General features: G+C 32.7%; 1 protein-coding gene across 14 annotated transcripts in view; it reads left to right on the forward strand.

Annotated features, from left to right (window-relative positions):
• The window catches only part of MGA (MAX dimerization protein MGA), a 224,311-nt gene that overhangs the window by 179,243 nt on the left and 27,516 nt on the right, over positions 1 to 17,552 (forward strand). For 13 of the 14 annotated variants that reach the window (XM_031952126.1, XM_031952133.1, XM_031952129.1 and 10 more), the window contains 2 exons: positions 8,473 to 8,699; positions 10,033 to 10,194. In XM_031952126.1, the coding sequence (XP_031807986.1) occupies positions 8,473 to 8,699; positions 10,033 to 10,194 (389 nt within the window). The remainder of the gene's footprint in view (positions 1 to 8,472; positions 8,700 to 10,032; positions 10,195 to 17,552) is intronic. The other variant, XM_031952136.1, reaches the window with a different exon arrangement.

Raw genomic sequence — 17,552 nt, forward strand, 5'->3', positions numbered from 1 at the left:
CCATCAGTATAAACCTAACATTTAAAATTTTTTAAAGGACAAATTTAGTTTAAGGACAAAAAACCTAAACTATTGACGATATTAGAAAGAAGAAAGTTCAGTTAAAAACCTAAAGTCCAGACAGATAAGCCAACAAGGAATCTATTAAAATAAGAGAGGATGCTAAGTAATAAGACATTTGGAAGATTATAAATCTTTCTAAATATTTTAAGATGCAGGAAATGGCATCTGATTAATCAGCCCTTGTGAATGTCCAGTTGAGCTTATCTCCAAAGCAAAATGTTCCAGAATAGTTTGAGACAAATTAGAAACTTGAGAAAATAATTTAGATGAAACAGAAAGTAAATTTATGACTTGCATGGCGGAAATAATTAGTAGAACAGAAATACTAATCTATGCTGGATCAGTCTTTCTAATACAGTGAAAAAAAGAACAACAAATTTAGAATGTTATGTTGAAGTAAAAGGACCATTTGAAAGAAGAAAGCCTTTAAAAATAGCATTAAAAGAACACAATCTCTATGTAAGCAAAACCCGTTGACATCAAAGAAATACAAGATGAGAAACAACAACTTAAGGATCATAGAACCACCTCAAGAACATAAATTTTTAAACTTGGACATCATAATGCAAAAACAAAACAAAAAACCCAAAGTGAAAAAATAGCCCAGAACTTTATACATAAAATTAGGCACAAATAGAGAGAATCCACAGATTTTCTCCACAATGTATGGAAGAAAACAATCTGTTTCAAACTCACTGGTCTCATTACAACCATCTGAGTCTAATGGCAAGATATGGATCAGGTGATTATAGATGGCCTTGGATGCAGTGAGAGACCTTGGCCCTTTTAAGCTTTTTTTTTTTTTTTTTTTGGGAGGGAGGGGTGAGAGACAATTGGGGTTAAGGGCAGGGCAGATTTGAATTCAGGTCCTCCTGACTTCAGGGCTGGTGCTCTATCCACTGCACCATCTAGCTGCCCCCTCTTTTAAACTTTTAAAGACCTTTAACAGGTCTCATTTTGTTTGAGGCAGCACCCAATCAGTGATTAAGACTAGATAAGAAACAGGAGGAGAATAAGACATAGGAAGAAGAGAAGGTGATTAAAAAGAGGGCATATTGGGGGAAAGAGTAGTCAGGAGCAAAGCATTTTTGAGGATGGGCAGGATAAAAGGAGAGAGAGGAGAGAATAAATGAGGGGAAAATGCAGTTAGCAGTATTAAATGTAAAAAGAATTTTGAAGTAAATTTCTCTGGTAAAACTTTTTTCAAACAGAAGGAACTGAGTGAAATTTATATACATGCCAAGGCTAGGCAATAATTGAGACACAGAATGACCTCTTAGCCAAACAAATAAATAAACAATAAATAGATACGTATGTATGTGTACACATGTGAGTGTGCATGCACATGTGCACATGCTCACACATATGCCCCTGGCAGGGGTTTCAGACCAAAATAGAAACATTTGCTGTGTACTTTCACTCTGACTTAATCGGGCCCACACAGTGCCCAAGTGAGGCTTGGTCAGAGATAGTCAAGGAGAGAGCCTAAGAGATCTGGATTTAAGGCATGGTTCCTGTTATATAAAATTTACATTCCTTTGGGCAGAGTACCCATAGGTAAATATATGATACCTTATGGGAAATGAAGGAAAAGAAGAAAGAAAAAATTAAAAGAGCTAGTTCTGGCAAGTTCCACTTGGACTCCCAGTGGGGTAACTGCTACTCCTACTCACAGAGATTGTTTCTTCTGACTATATGAGGGAGATGATACCATGGCATGCTGGTAAACTGGATTTAAGTGAAGGGCTATGTAGGCACCAATTTCACTTTATCCTCTGGAGCAATCTCCTTTCTTCTACAGTTGAATCAGTGTATTTTGTAGGATTAGATTAAAGGATGGACAGAGAGAAGATAGAAGGTAGAGCAACATGATATATCTTTATTAAATCCATGGTAAACAAAATAGGAAAATGACCCCTTGAGTGTTGTAGCAAGGAAGACAGGTTCCTGAAGAATGGGTGCGGTGTCATGAGAGATTGAAAAGAGAGAAAACTTGAATCGATGGTGGTGGGAAGGAGATTTTCTGAAGATGTCCTTGGGGGAAGGGATATATTCTGAAATGGAAGATAGAATCTTTACAGTAAATATAATCTGGAGGGATTTGGCACATTATGAGACCATTTACTTCGTCTAGGAGAATATCATACTTCCCATGACAACATCTTGCCTTGAACTAAATTAGAACTCTATAGTAGCAACTGACATTAACAAGGTGGAAGGACATCAACCCAGAGTGGAGATTGCTTGGTGGATTAGGACAGAAAGTCCTAGGGAAAACAGAGGATAGAATTAGGCTAAATGATTTGGGAAGCCCTCTACAATGAGACAGTATACATCTTTATTTTTTTCATGAATTCATATTTTTAAGAGTTTGTCAACATGGAAAAAAAGAGGTGAGGAGACAATATCTACAAGGCACTAGCAAAATAATTATTTAAAAGAAGGAATTTAAATTTCATATTTTAGAAGCTTTTAATTCAATGAGGAGCAATAACAACAAAAAAAAAATAAAGAAGAAATAAATATACCTAAAGACCATGAACTAGAGAATGAAAATTTAGAGGGGAAAGGAAAAGAATAAAGAGAATCAAATGGAGATCTAAATTCCAGTCCCCCCCCTATCAACTCTGAGAATATCAAATTTTCTGGCTTTCATGGCTTTTCATAACCTGCCTTCATTTTTTTTTTCTTCCAGTTTTTTTATACCATACTCAACTCCATGTCTTCTGTAATTCAGTGACATTAACTTTCTTGCCATTTCTCAGATATAATGCATTATCCTCCAATTGTAGGCATTTTTATTAACTATCTTCCATGACTGGAATGCATTCCCTCCTCACTTCTGCCTACTAGGGCTTCTTTCAAGTCCTAGATAAAATCTTACCTTTTCCTGGAAGCTTTTTTTTTTTTCTTTTCTTTCTTTTTTTTTTTTATTTAATAGCCTTTTATTTACAGGTTATATGCATAGGTAACTTTACAGCATTAACAATTGCCAAACCTCTTGTTCCAATTTTTCACCTCTTACCTCCCACTCCCTCCCCTAGATGGCAGGATGACCAGTAGATGTTAAATGCATTAAAATATAAATTAGATACACAATAAGTATACATGACCAAAACGTTATTTTGCTGTACAAAAAGAATCAGACTCTGAAATATTGTACAATTAGCTTGTGAAGGAAATCAAAAATGCAGTTGGGCCTAAATATAGGGATTGGGAATTCAATGTAATGGTTTTTAGTCATCTCCTAGAGTTCTTTCTCTGGGCGTAGCTGGTTCAGTTCATTATTGCTCCATTAGAACTGATTTGGTTGATCTCATTGCTGAGGATGGCCAGGTCCATCAGAACTGGTCATCATATAGTATTGTTGTTGAAGTATATAATGATCTCCTGCTCCTGCTCATTTCACTCAGCATCAGTTCATGTAAGTCTCTCCAGGCCTTTCTGAAATCATCCTGTTGGTCATTTCTTACAGAACAGTAATATTCCATAATATTCATATACCACAATTTATTCAGCCATTCTCCAACTGATGGACATCCATTCAGTTTTTCTTGGAAGCTTTTCTCTTTCCCTCTTAATTTTATAAAGTTTTTCCTCTCTTGATTATCATCAGTTTATCCTATTAGAGATAACTTATTTTTTAACTTAGATGTTTCCATGTTGTCTATTTCATTAGACTGTGGTCTTCTTGAGAGCATGGACTATCTTTTGCCTTTTTTCATATTCCTGTGCTTAGCACAGTGTCTGACAAATAGTACATATTCAACAAATATTTTCCAATTAAAATACATATGATGGTTCAAAGCTAAGGAGAAAACAGGAATTTAATCACATTTAGCAAAAAACATCCAGAACCTCATGATTATCTACATAGATTCAGAAAAAAACCTTTGTCAAAATAGAGAACTCATCTATTCCTTAAAAAAAATAAAATGTGCATGCATTTATGTGATATGTATACATGCATACATACACATATGTACACACAAGCATGCATATAATCATGTGTATCATACACACATACATATGTGTGCAGAAAGGATTGTTGGCAATCATAGAAGTATTTAAAACCAAAAGCAAGTATCACATGCAATGAGAATATACTAGAAGCTTTCCCAGTAAATCTGAGAGGAAGGCAAAGATTCTCTTATTTTATATATTTTAGAAATGCTAAGATGAGAAATAGAAATGTAATGCTTAAGTAGGCAAAAAAGAGAGTAAACTATCTATTTGCTTATTGTATTATAATTAGGCCTATGTAGGCCTAGTTCATTGAATAAACTACTAGCTTTAGCATAGTTGCAGAATACCAAATAAATCTTCAAATATCAATAGCATTTATATAAAACCCTCCAAAATGAAGCAAAAATAGAAAGGTTCAAAATTACTGCATTTTCCATAAAATATTTTGGAATAAATTTACCAAAGTAAACTTGGGAATTGTATCTATCCAATTTCAAAATGCTCCTTAAAGAAATGAAGAACAACTTAAATACTTGTGCTCATGACTAGGATTTTGCCAGTATTAGATAAATGATGATGCTACCAAAGTTAATTTATTGTCTTACTGCTATTGCAGATAGACTTTTCAGAGGAATATTTTATATAATTATTTGTAGGAGCAAAGTATATTAAATGAGACAGATGAAAAGGGAATAGTACTTAAACTACAATTTTATTTTTTTCTTTTTAAAAAATTTTGTTTTTTTAATTAAAGCTTTTTTAAAAAATGCCGGATAATTTTCAACATTCACCCTTGTAAAACTGTGTTTCAAAAAAATTTTCCCTTCCTTCTCCCTACCCCCTCAACAGCAAGTAACCCAACATAAGTTAAACATGTGCAATTCTTCTAGACATATTTCCACAATTATCATGCTGCACAAGAAAAGTCACATCAAAAAATTTTAAAATGAGAAGGAAAATATAATGCAAGCAGACAATTTTTTAAAAGTGAAAATACTATGTGGTGATTCACACTCACTCTCCACAGACCTCTTTCTGGATGCACGGGGCTCCTTCATCATAAGACCATTGGGACTGTCCTGAATCACCTTGCAGTTAAACTGCAGGTATTTAAAACCATTTGGTATAGTTTTTAACACTATATATAACTAGAAGAGAGATTCTGAAATACTGGAATTCTACCCATTGTTTAATAAGCTTGAAAATATAAATGACAGGGGTAGGGAAAAAACTTTTTGGTAAGAATTTCTGGGAAAACTTCTATGTATTCTGGCAGACATTCAGCTTAATATTAGTATTTTATGCTTCATTCCACAGTAAATTAGAAAAGGACGTGTGACCTGAATGGTAAAGCTATGATACATGAATTAAGAGAAAGAGATTATATTATATACCTTTCACAGCTGTGGTTCAAAGTTGTATTCTTATCTAAAGTATACAAACACTTATAGAAAAGAAAACACAATTTTTATTGTATGAAAGGCTTCTGTACAAACATTTAAGATCAAAAGGGAAATAACTACCATAAGAGAAAATATCTTTTTATCAATTTTCTGAGGTAAGAGTTTGGTGTGTCTTAAGATATATTTATTTATAACTGAAGAATGTAAGAGTATAAGCCATTTCCCAGTAGATGATTTGCTTTGCTAAAGATTTTTAAAAGTTCATAAAAGAATTGCACATTTTAAACAACTATGTGAAAGACATTCCAAAAGCACTAGTAACAAGAAAAATGCAAATTATAACACCCTCCCCCCCCCCCCCCCCCCCAGAGATTTTACCTTACACTGAAGAAATTGACAAAGATGATGAACAACTGGAATAGATAGAATGTAGAAAGCTGCTGTTAAGTAATTTTAGTCATATACAGCTCTTTCTGACCTATTTGGGGTTTTTGTGGCAAAGCTATTGGGTTTTTTTGTTTGTTTGTTTTTTTTCTACCATTTTTCTCCAAATAATTTCACAGATAAGGACCTGAGATAAACAGGGTTAAGAGACTTGCCTTAGTATCTATTTAATTACCATACTAACGACCTATCATCGGGTTTTGGGATTTGACTGAAGCCATAAATTTTAGTAAGGGGGGTAGGGAGGTTTAGTGGTAAGAAACTATTATAAATATTGTTTGTCTTTGCTTCTCGCCTAAACATGCACACACACACACACACACATACACATATACACACACACTTGCAGCCACACTCACACAAATGCACCCTTAGTACATTCGTTTAGTCGGTGGGCTACATATTGTGTGTGTGGGGGATATAAACGCATGTCTAGTAAGGTTTTAGTAATATAATAATAATATGTCTATCGATCATTGATTAATTATATCTTTAATATAATTGATCATAATTACTTAGCTTAATATCTAAACATCTTATGTTATTGTTGCTTTTGATTAATGTTAAGTTTAATTATCATTCATTGAATAACACCATTTTGGAAATAAACGTGCATCCGAAGTTCGTTCTCAGTTGATTTCCAGTTGAAATATTATTGGTTTTGTTATGTGAGTCTGCATTTTTAATGGCGTCCCCCAGGCTCCTGCCCTGTTGATAAACCACCCCCAAATTAAAAACTACCTAATGCCGTAGCAATCACTGGAGATGTCGTGATATGAGGCCAAACAGTATTGTTACCATCACAAATGCCTCTATGAAAAGCATGGTTAAGCTGAATTAGGAACTAATGGGCCTGCACATTCAAAGGGTTGCACAGCTAGTGTCTTGAGTCATATTTAAAGTCAGAAGATGCATCTTTCTGATTCCAAGCCCAATATTCTATCCACTGTGCCATCTATCTGATGGGAAAAGACAGATATTCTAATGCATTGTTGGTAAAACTTCCAAAGTAGTACAGCCATTTGGAAAATAATTTGGAATTCTGAGAATAAGGTGACTAAAATGTCATAAAATGTCTATTCCACTGCTAAGTTCTTTGTAATTTCACAACATTTATTTTTGTTATTCCTACCATTAACACTGTTATAGTCATTGTGTATATTGTATTCTTTGTATCATTTAAGTCTCTCCATATTTCTGACATTTGTGCCTATCTAAATGTTATACATTCTTTGAGACTTACTCAAATCCATTTCCAGGAAACTTTTTGCAGCTTTTCTTGCCAGCATTGATCTCTCGGTGTTTCTGTCTGTTTTTGTCTCTGTTTCTCTCTGTCTTCTTCCCTCCTTCTCACCTATGAACTCTCATACTTCAATAATCTTATTTTCTTTTATACTTTTCATTAGGCAGTTATTACATTGTAGCTATGTTTTGCACTATTTGAAAGAAGTAGACTTGATCTTAGCTATCAAGGAACTTTGTCCCATTGTAACAAAAGTGACACTATAAAGCAGTAAAGGATATACCAAATGTCATACTGATGTATATGCTGCAGCAAATCAAAGGTAGGAAAGAATACCTTGAACTAAAGTACAAGCTGTTAAGAGCAGACAAAATTGAGCCTTGATGGGAAATCAAGAACAGATAGTATTGCTAGTTATTCATCTGTCTTTTCTTAAATCTTCAATCATCAATTATTTATCAATTTTTTTATTAAAGGTTTTTATTTTTATCATACACATAGATAATTTTCAACATTCACCCTTTCACAACCTTGTGTTCCAAATTTTTTCCCTCCTTTCTTCCCTTCCCTTCCCTTAGACAACAAGTAATCCAATATATGTTAAACATGTATAATTCTTCTATACATAGTTCCACAATTATCATGTTGCACAAAACAAATTAGACCAAAAAGGGAGAAAATGAGAAAGAAAACAAAATATAAGCAAGTAACAAAAAGTGAAAATACTGTTATGATCCACACTCAGTCCCCACAGTCCTCTCTGGTCTCTCTATCACAAGACCATTGGAACTGATCTGAATCAACTCATTGTTGAAGAGAGCCACATCTGTCGGAATTTATAATTAAATAATGTTGCTGTTATCAATTGTTTACTATGTAATTCTAGAGGATTATAAATTCCTACTTATTATTTTTAGTATGGGTGACATGCCCATTTTTATAATAATTTTTTTGGTTGATTAAATGCTGAAAAGTTTTTCTCCATATTTGGCATTTCGTGTTAATGAAAATTTTATTTTATTTGTTTTATTTGGTTGATTTTCTCTCTCTCTTTTTTTCTCACTTCCTCTCCTTCTCTCTCTTTCTGTTCCTCTCTTCCTTTTTGTCATTGAACTCTAAGCATTTTTCATTGGATTGGCAAATGAAAAAGCATGATTAAGAAGTAATTAAAATAACTCACTGGGAACAGTTTATTTGTCTAAAGTTTCATGAGATTTATGAGAGTTTGAATCAAAAATCTGGCCCTTTTGTATGGATGTCTTATTCTTTATTATCCTGACAGTGCTTGGAAGGATGTTATTTAATGAGCTTAACTTGTTAAATCAACCATGGTTTTTCTGTTTTTTTATTTAGCTATTTGTGATACAGAACCAGAACAGCCCATTCGTCATTATCCATTATGGGTGAAAGTAGAAGGCGAGGTAGATCCAGAGCCGGTTTATATTCCAACCCCTTCTGTTGTTGAGCCAGTGAAATCAACTGTTCTGCCTCACCCAGAGATTTTGCCTACCAGCAGCAAGAACAAACTTACCAATGGAGTTAAACCAGTGCGTGTGTATACTCCCAAACCCAACCCTGTGGTAAGCCCCGGGCTTCACTTTTTAAGACAGGATCCTTTTCTCTTTCATATATAAACGTAGTGTATTTTTATTAGATTTATTTTTAATTCTCTGAATCTTTTTTTTCCTCTTTTTATTAGATTTTTTTTTATTTAATAAATTTGATTTGTAGCATTCAGAGGTCAGCAAAAGGATAGAGTTGTAATATACTGTGTTTAATTTCTACAGATAGAACTACCTAAACTAAAAGTTGTAGTCTTTTTGGCATCTGTATAAATAATACACATTGATTTAATTTTACTATGATTTTGTAGTATTTTCAGAAATCTATTCTTTCAGATTTTTTTGAGTCAGATCTTCCTTTTATTTTTAAAGTTTAAATTAGTAAATAATAGGGAACATTGTCATCAGAGAGTTGATGGTAACCGAGTTGTATTAATTTTATAAAGATGCTTGTTAGTAAATTTCAAACTGCTAAATTTTATTTTCTTGGCTAAGAACAAATTCTTTACCATGAGAAAAAATGTTCCATTCTGACGCGCAGAGTATTTGTTCCAGAGGCATGTCTAGTGGTAAAGACAATTGAGAAAGTGTTATTCATAGTGTAATGAAAAGGTTATTGAAGAGTATTGGATTAAAGTCTACACTTTTTTGCTTGCTAGAAATGTAAATTGTATTTGTTTACTCCATCCATCTTAAAGAATTATTGTGTACCACATGATGATCAGTTGTAATGGATCTGGCCATCTTCAGCAATGAGATGAACCAAATCAGTTCCAATGGAGCAGTAATGAACTGAACCAGCTACACTCAGTGAAAGAACTCTGGGAGATGACTAAGAATTACATAGAATTCCCAATCTATATTTTTACCTGCCTGCATTTTTGATTTCCTTCACCAGCTAATTGTACACTATTTCAAAGTCTGATTCTTTTTGTACAGCAAAATAATGGTTTGGACATGTATACTTATTTTGTATTTAATTTATACTTCACATAAAAAAAAGAATTATTGTAAGAATCAAGTTAAAAAAAATCACAAAAATACTTATAAAAGTCACTTTTTAAAAAAAAAATTTAGAAAGCACTTTATAAACAAGGTTTTGTATTATGATCATTATCCCGGGCATTAATTGTTAACTATCCTGAAGTTTCACAAACTCTTATGGTTGTTAGTCTCTAGTAATATTTAGTCGTCATCCTCTCTGAAACATTCAATTCTGAGAATGGACATTCATATTTTAAATTCTGAAGATTTTTGTTTATCTTGGGCATTTTTATTTTTGATCTGGAAATTGCAATGTATATATGTATGTATGTATTTATGACAGAATTCTCTTTTATGTAACTTTCAGATTCGAGAAGAAGACAAAGATCCTGTGTACTTGTACTTTGAAAGTATGATGACTTGTGCTAGGGTTCGAGTATATGAACGGAAACTAGAAGAAGGGGAGCAACCATCACCATTGAGGCAACAAAATTCATGCCAATCTAGTATGAAGAATTATAGTGCAAAGGTGAAGTACTGCATGTGTTATTTAATATTCCCTTTCATAAGTAATTGTAAATCTTTGAGCTCTGATTTTTCCAACAATTTAATTCTATATTTTACATTTGATTTATCTTGGTTAGATTTATACAGTTTTGAGATAAAATTATTGAAGTCCCCCATATTTGGGCTAACTTCTTTTCTTTGTTATTTTGCCATTTGGAATATAAATGCTACTAGCATTGCTATCATTTGGTTGACAGTCTGAATCAGATTAAAATGTAATTGGGTAGTATTTTTTTAAAATAAATAACACTATTGAGATAATGTTAATTTGTGGTTTTCTAAGTCTGTAGCCCAAGGGCATACATTTCTTTTTGAGCTTGACTCACGGATGATCGCCACTGATTTTATGGTACCTTTAAAAATATTTTATTTCCCTTCCCCAATGTGGACCTGCTATATAGTAAGCATTTAAAATAAATTCTTCTTGTCTTGTTTATCTCTCTTGATAATTAGGAATTATTTTTGCTGTAATACAGTGATTTTCAGCTTCAGCTTGAATAGTCAATTTGTTTCACACTCTTAGTTTATTTTTTTTTTTGTATATTTATTTTTAGATGTATTGTTTGTATATACCAAATTGTCAGATTTTGTTTTCCCATACTTTCTATCATGTTTTTTCATTTAATTGTATTGTGTAATGCATTTATATTTTAGATTTTGATTATTCAGCCTGTTTTCTTCTATGTATTGGTTTTGTGTTGATTTTTTAAAATTTCCTTCCTCTTACCTAGTGTTTTGTTTCTCTGATAGTTTTGTTTGTGGTATTTTGATCTGTTCCACTTTCTTGCTCTTGTTTGAATAATTTTTTTTACTCATTTTTAATTTTTTTTTTTTTTTTTTTTTTTTTTATTTAATAGCCTTTAATTTACAGGATATATATACATGGGTAACTTTACAGCATTAACAATTGCCAAACCTCTTGTTCCAATTTTTCACCTCTTACCCCACCCCCCCCACCCCCTCCCCTAAATGGCAGGATGACCAGTAGATGTTAAATATATTAAAATAAAACTTAGATACACAATAAGTATACATGACCACAACATTATTTTGCTGTACAAAAAGAATCAGACTCTGAATTATTGTACAATTAGCTTGTGAAGGAAATCAAAGATGCAGGTGTGCATAAATATAGGGACTGGGAATTCAATGTAGTGGTTTTTAGTCATCTCCCAGAGTTCTTTTTCTGGGTATAGCTAGTTCAGTTCATTACTGCTCCATTAGAAATGATTTGGTTGATCTCGTTGCTGAGGATGGCCTGATCCATCAGGACTGGTCATCATCTAGTATTGTTGTTGAAGTATATAATGATCTCCTGGTCCTGCTCATTTCACTTAGCATCAGTTCGTGTAAGTCTCTCCAGGCCTTTCTGAAATCATCCTGTTGGTCATTTCTTACAGAACAGTAATATTCCATAATTTTCATATACCACAATTTATTCAGCCATTCTCCAACTGATGGACATCCATTCAGTTTCCAGTTTCTAGCCACTACAAAAAGGGCTGCCACAAACATTCGTGCACATACAGGTCCCTTTCCCTTCTTTATAATCTCTTTGGGATATAATCCCAGTAGTAACACTGCTGGATCAAAGGGTATGCACAGTTTGATAACTTTTTGAGCATAGTTCCAAACTACTCTCCAAAATGGTTGGATTCGTTCACAACTCCACCAACAATGAATCAATGTCCCAGTTTTCCCACATCCCCTCCAACAATCATCATTATTTTTTCCTGTCATCTTAGCCAATCTGACAGGTGTGTAGTGGTATCTTAGAGTTGTCTTAATTTGCATTTCTCTGATTAATAATGACTTGGAGCATCTTTTCATATGACTAGAAATAGTTTCAATTTCTTCATCTGAGAATTGTCTGTTCATATCCTTTGACCATTTTTCAATTGGAGAATGGCTTGATTTTTTATAAATTAGAGTTAATTCTCTATATATTTTGGAAATGAGGCCTTTATCAGAACCTTTGACTGTTTTTTTTAATTTTTTTACAGCTAGATATATGAACCAAAATTTTTCTGTTTCTCCCTCCATTGTTTCCCCTTAATTTAAGTAACATTTTCTTTCAGGAAGTCAATTTTCATTGAGTTTTCTTTTACTTTGCTTTCTTCTTTATTCTCTTCTTGTAGTCTGAATTTTATTCCATAGCTTTTGTTAAATCACAATACTGTCTATGGCTCTCAAGATGGTAGAGTCAGGAGTACCAAATTTGAATCTCCATTTCTATTCTTTTTCTTTCTCTCCTCACATACAATCTATATTATGCCTATATCACATTTGTTTATTTTATTCTTTCTTTTCCCTTTTTTCTCCTATTTATCATTCTCAATTCATGAAAGAAGCAATAATTGATTGGAAACTGCCAGGAGTTGCCAGAGTCTTGGGTCAAGAAGCTTGATTCTCCTCCTTGCCCTTAACATTATCACTTAACCATTCCTAGGTCTTGATTATCATTTTTCTCTTTTATATCTCTTTTCCCTGTAAACCCTTGACACTAAAACTCTTGGGGACTCATTCTCCTTAGTTAGTAAACAAGAATTTGTCAAAAGCTGCTTGTGTGCCGAGAATTCAATGACTAAAATGAAACAATCTCTGTCCTTAGAGAACTTACATTCTATACATATATGTATATGTGTGGGTGAGTGTCTATATCCAAAACAGCACAAGGTTGTTTTACAGAAGGGGTAGCATTACCTTGGGGGATTATCTTCACGAAGAAGTTAGTTTTAAGCTTAATTATTTTAGGAAACATTTTTTGGAGTAGGATGCAATTCTAGTTGGTATAAGACTTTCTCAGAGAATGTAGTATCCTAAATCACAAATTACTACCATTTTAAGAGTCCTTAACTAATACTACAGGATTTTGTTATTTATTCTTTATTTATTTTCCTTTTGTCTTTTTTGGTTGGAGTCTTTGTAAATTCAATATTCTTCTCTCTTGCTTTTGTTTGTTTTCTAGCAGTCACCCAAATCCCTCTCTTTTGTTAAAGATTCAGGGTTTTTTCATTGAACAGTATTAACTTTGCATGTTGTATAGCTTGAGATCCTTTCCTTTGTTGAATATATTTATCTATTTTCTTTTTATCACCTTATTGTGTGAAGTAATCTTAAACTTTATAAATTGGCATTTCTTTATATATGATGAAAAGGTGATAGCTAAATTTCACAATGTCAAGAAACAAGCAATTACATACCTTGGAATTTTAAAGGTGGTAATTTTTCTGTAGAAATTATTTTTGGATTCACTTGAATCAGTATACCTCATTTGTATTCAAAAGTTTATTTGTATTGTTTCCTACTTTATAATATTCATGTTTTTTAAATCTATTTTGAGACCTACAATCTCTAAATTAGCATTATGTCTTCAAGGCTATTCACATTTAGAAGTAATGTGTTTTGTCAGAGCTGATGCTTCTTTTGGCTATAATTTTGCATTCCAAACCTGTTATTCTTTTTGAGAACCTTTGCTTCTTGGAAGAAATTCTTTACCTTTTTTTCTTCTTTCTTTTTAAATTCTGCATTGAGTTCTTTGCCAATCTGATTTCATTCTTAGTATCTTTAATTCTGAAAATATATGCAACATACATATATGGACCTTTTACTTTTGTCACAAAGTAAGATATAAGTATGCTTTTTCTTTGTAATTTTGCAATGTTCACTTACGTGTGATTGATTTTGTATTATACTAAAAGCTCAGACTTTTGGAAACTACTCCCAAAAGGGTTCTAAATCTTTGCATATCCTTTGACCCAACAAAGTACTACTAGGTTTGTATCCTCAAAATATTTACCAAAGAAAAAAAGAAAAAGAAAATAGATGTAGATTTAAAAAAATATATGTAGTGCCTCTTTTTTGGTAGCAAAGAATTAGAAATTGATGGGATTTCCATCATTTGGGGAATGGATGAACAAGATGTAATATGATTGTGATGGAATATTGTGCTATAAGAAATGAAGAGTTGGATACTTAAAGAAAAATTTGGAAAGACTTACATTGTACACAGTAATAGCAATATTAAATAATGATCAACTGTGAATGATTTTATCTCTCCTCAGCAATACAGTGATTTAAGATAATTCCTATGGACTCACAATAAAAACATTCCATCCCCCTCCAGAGAAAGAATGATGGAATCTGAATGCAGATTAAAGCTTAATTTTTTAAACTTTATTTTTCTTGGCTTTTTCCTGTTTTCTTTCACAATATGATTAATATGCAAATATTTTCAAAATGATTGGACATGTACAATGCATGTCAAATTACCTATCTTCTCAATGAGAGAGGGGAAGGAAAGGAAACCTGGGAGGGAGAAAATCTGGAACTCGGCATTTTAAAAAAGAATATTAAAAAATAATTACTTGTATAATTGTATAAATATGTATGCATATATTGGTTTTTAACATTTCTACCATATTTAACATATATTGGACTATTTGCCATCTAAGGGAAGGGATAGGGAAAGGGGAGGAAATTGGAACACAAGGTATTGCAAGGATTAATGTTGAAAAATTATCCATGCATATGTTTTGAAAATAAAAAGTTATAATTTAAAAGAAAATTGTAATTGGAAAAAAAAAGTATTTAAAAAGAATACTAATTCTGTCAATAAAAAGTTATTTAAAAAATAAAATGAAAAGAATACTATTGCCAACATTAAGAAACACAAGAGCCTTATTTCAAAGAACTTACATTCTAATGGGAGAAAATAACACAGTTAGGGATGCTGAAAGAAGACAGTGAGGTATGAGGAGCGTGAAATACCAGCCCAGGGGCATGGTATTGAAGTCCAGAAAGTCAGAAACAAATCCCAGAGAAAAATCTGGTCCTCAATTCAAAATGAGCTTTAGGGACAGACAGCTAGATGGCACAATGGATAGAGTACTACCCTTAAAGTCAGGAAGATCAGAGTTCAAATGTGGCTTCAGACACTTAACACTTCCTAGCTATGTGACCCTGAGCAAGTCACTTAACCCCAATTGCCTCAGCAAAAAAAAAAAAAAAAAAAAAAAAAAGCAAGCTCTGGAGAAAGCTCATCAGTGGGATAAGGGATTTGACATCTTGTTGAAGGATATTTCCAAGAAGAGGAAACTTCACTGTAATCATCGTGTATATTGTTCTCTTGACTCTTCTGGTTACGTGTGTGTGTGTGTGTTTTAATAATAGCATTTTATTTTTCCAAATACATGCAGATAGTTTTCAACATTCATTCTTTAAACAACATTGTGTTCTAAATTTTGTCCCTCCCCCCCCCCCCCAATAGAGCAAGTAATCCAATATAGATTAAACGTGCAATTCTTTTAAACTTATTTCCATATTTATCAAGCTGCACAAGAAAAATCAGATCAAAGGGAAAAAAAGATGAGAAAGGAAAAACAAAAAGCAAGCAAACAACAAAGGTGAAAATGCTATGTTGGGATCCACATTCAGTCCCCACAATCCTCTTTCTGGATACAGATGGGTCTCTCCATCACAAGTTTATTTGAATTGGCCTGAATCACCTTATTGTTGAAAAGAGCCAAATCCATCAGAATCGATCATCACATAATCTTCTTGTTGCTGTGTACAATGTTCTCTTGGTTCTACTCACTTGACTTAGCATTAGTTCATGCAACTCTCTCCAGGCCCTTTCTGAAGTCAGCCTGCTGATTGTAAAAATTATTGTTGTATAAAAAACATTCATATTCAGCCGTTCCTTAATGTATGGGCATCCACACAGTTTCCAGTTCTTTGCCTCTACAAAAAGAGATGCTACAAACATTTTTGCACATGTGGGTCCTTTTACTTTTTTTAATGATCTCTTTGGGATACAGACTGAGTAAAGACACTGCTGGATCAAAGAGTATATGCACAGTTTCATAGCCCTTTGAGCATAGTTCCAGATTGCTCTCCAGAATGGTTGCATCAGTTTACACAGTGTATTGATGTCCCATTTTTCTCACATCCCCTCCAATATTTAATCATCATCTTTTCCTGTCATAATTTGCATTTCTTTAATCCATAGTGATTTAGAGCATTTTTTCATGTGACTAGAAATGACTTTAATTTCTTCATCTGAAAATTGTTCATATCCATTTATCAATTAAAAAATGGCCTGTAATATAAATTTGGGTCAGTTCTCTATATATTTTAGAAATGGGGCCTTTATCAGAATTCTTTGATGTAACATTTCCCGGTTTCTGCTTCTCTTCTAATCTTGGATGCATTAGTTTTGTTTGTATAAAGCCTTTTTAATTTAATATAATTAAAATCATCCAATTTGCATTTCATAATGTTGCCTAGTTCTTCTTTAGCCATAAATTCCTTCTTTCTCCACATATCTGAGAGGTAGACTATCTCCCTTGTTTTCCTAATTTGCTTATGGTATCATCTTAAAATCATGAACCCATTTCGATACCAAGTTAGGTGTGGGTCAATGCCTAGCTTCTGCCATACTATTTTCCAATTTTCCTAGCAGTTTTTGTCAAATAGTGAGTTCTTATCCCAGGAGCCTGGAGTCTTTGATTTTATCAAATATTAGATTACTATAGTCATTTATTATTGTGTCTTGTGAGCCTAAACTGTTCCACTGATCAACTACTCTTATAGCCAGAACCAAATGGTCTTGATGACTACTGCTTTATATTGTAGTTTTAGGTTTGATACAGCTAGCTCACCTTCACTGGCATTTTCTTTTTTCTTTTTTTTGTTTTTCATTAATTCTCTTCAAATTCTTGACCTTTTGTTATTCCAGTTGGATTTTATTACTATTTTTTTAGCTGTATAAAATAATTTCTTAGCAGTTTGATTGGTTTATCACTGAATAAGTAGATTAATTTAGATAAAATTTTTGTTTTTATTATATTAGCTTGGCCTATCCATAAGCACTTGGTACTTTTCTCAGTTATTTAGATTTAACTTTATTTGTGTGGAAAGTGTTTTGTTAATTGTGTTCATATAGTTCTTGGCTTTCTCTTGGCAGGTAAAGTCCCAAATATTTTATATTATCTACAGTTAGTTTATATGGAATTTTTCTTTCTATCTCTTGTTGCTCTGGTGATCTTGATTGAGCCTTATACACAGAGTATTTGGGTTTGGAGGTGAAGATGCTCAATGTAAGGAGTCTTTGTATTTAAGTTATAAAATTTTTACCTTGTTCCTCTTTTGTTTTGTTTTGGTAAATCATTCTACATATGATTTATAATTCTATTTCTAAGAATTTTGTGTTAGAATAGTTTGTAGAAAGCAATTAATTATTCCTCTAGCTTGTCAGTCAATATGATCCTTCATCCTCTCTAGTCTTTTAAAATTTATTTATTTTATGAAGTTGGAAGA

This window comes from Sarcophilus harrisii, chromosome 2 (assembly GCF_902635505.1).
Source record: "Sarcophilus harrisii chromosome 2, mSarHar1.11, whole genome shotgun sequence".
Taxonomy (NCBI): Eukaryota; Metazoa; Chordata; class Mammalia; order Dasyuromorphia; family Dasyuridae; genus Sarcophilus; species Sarcophilus harrisii.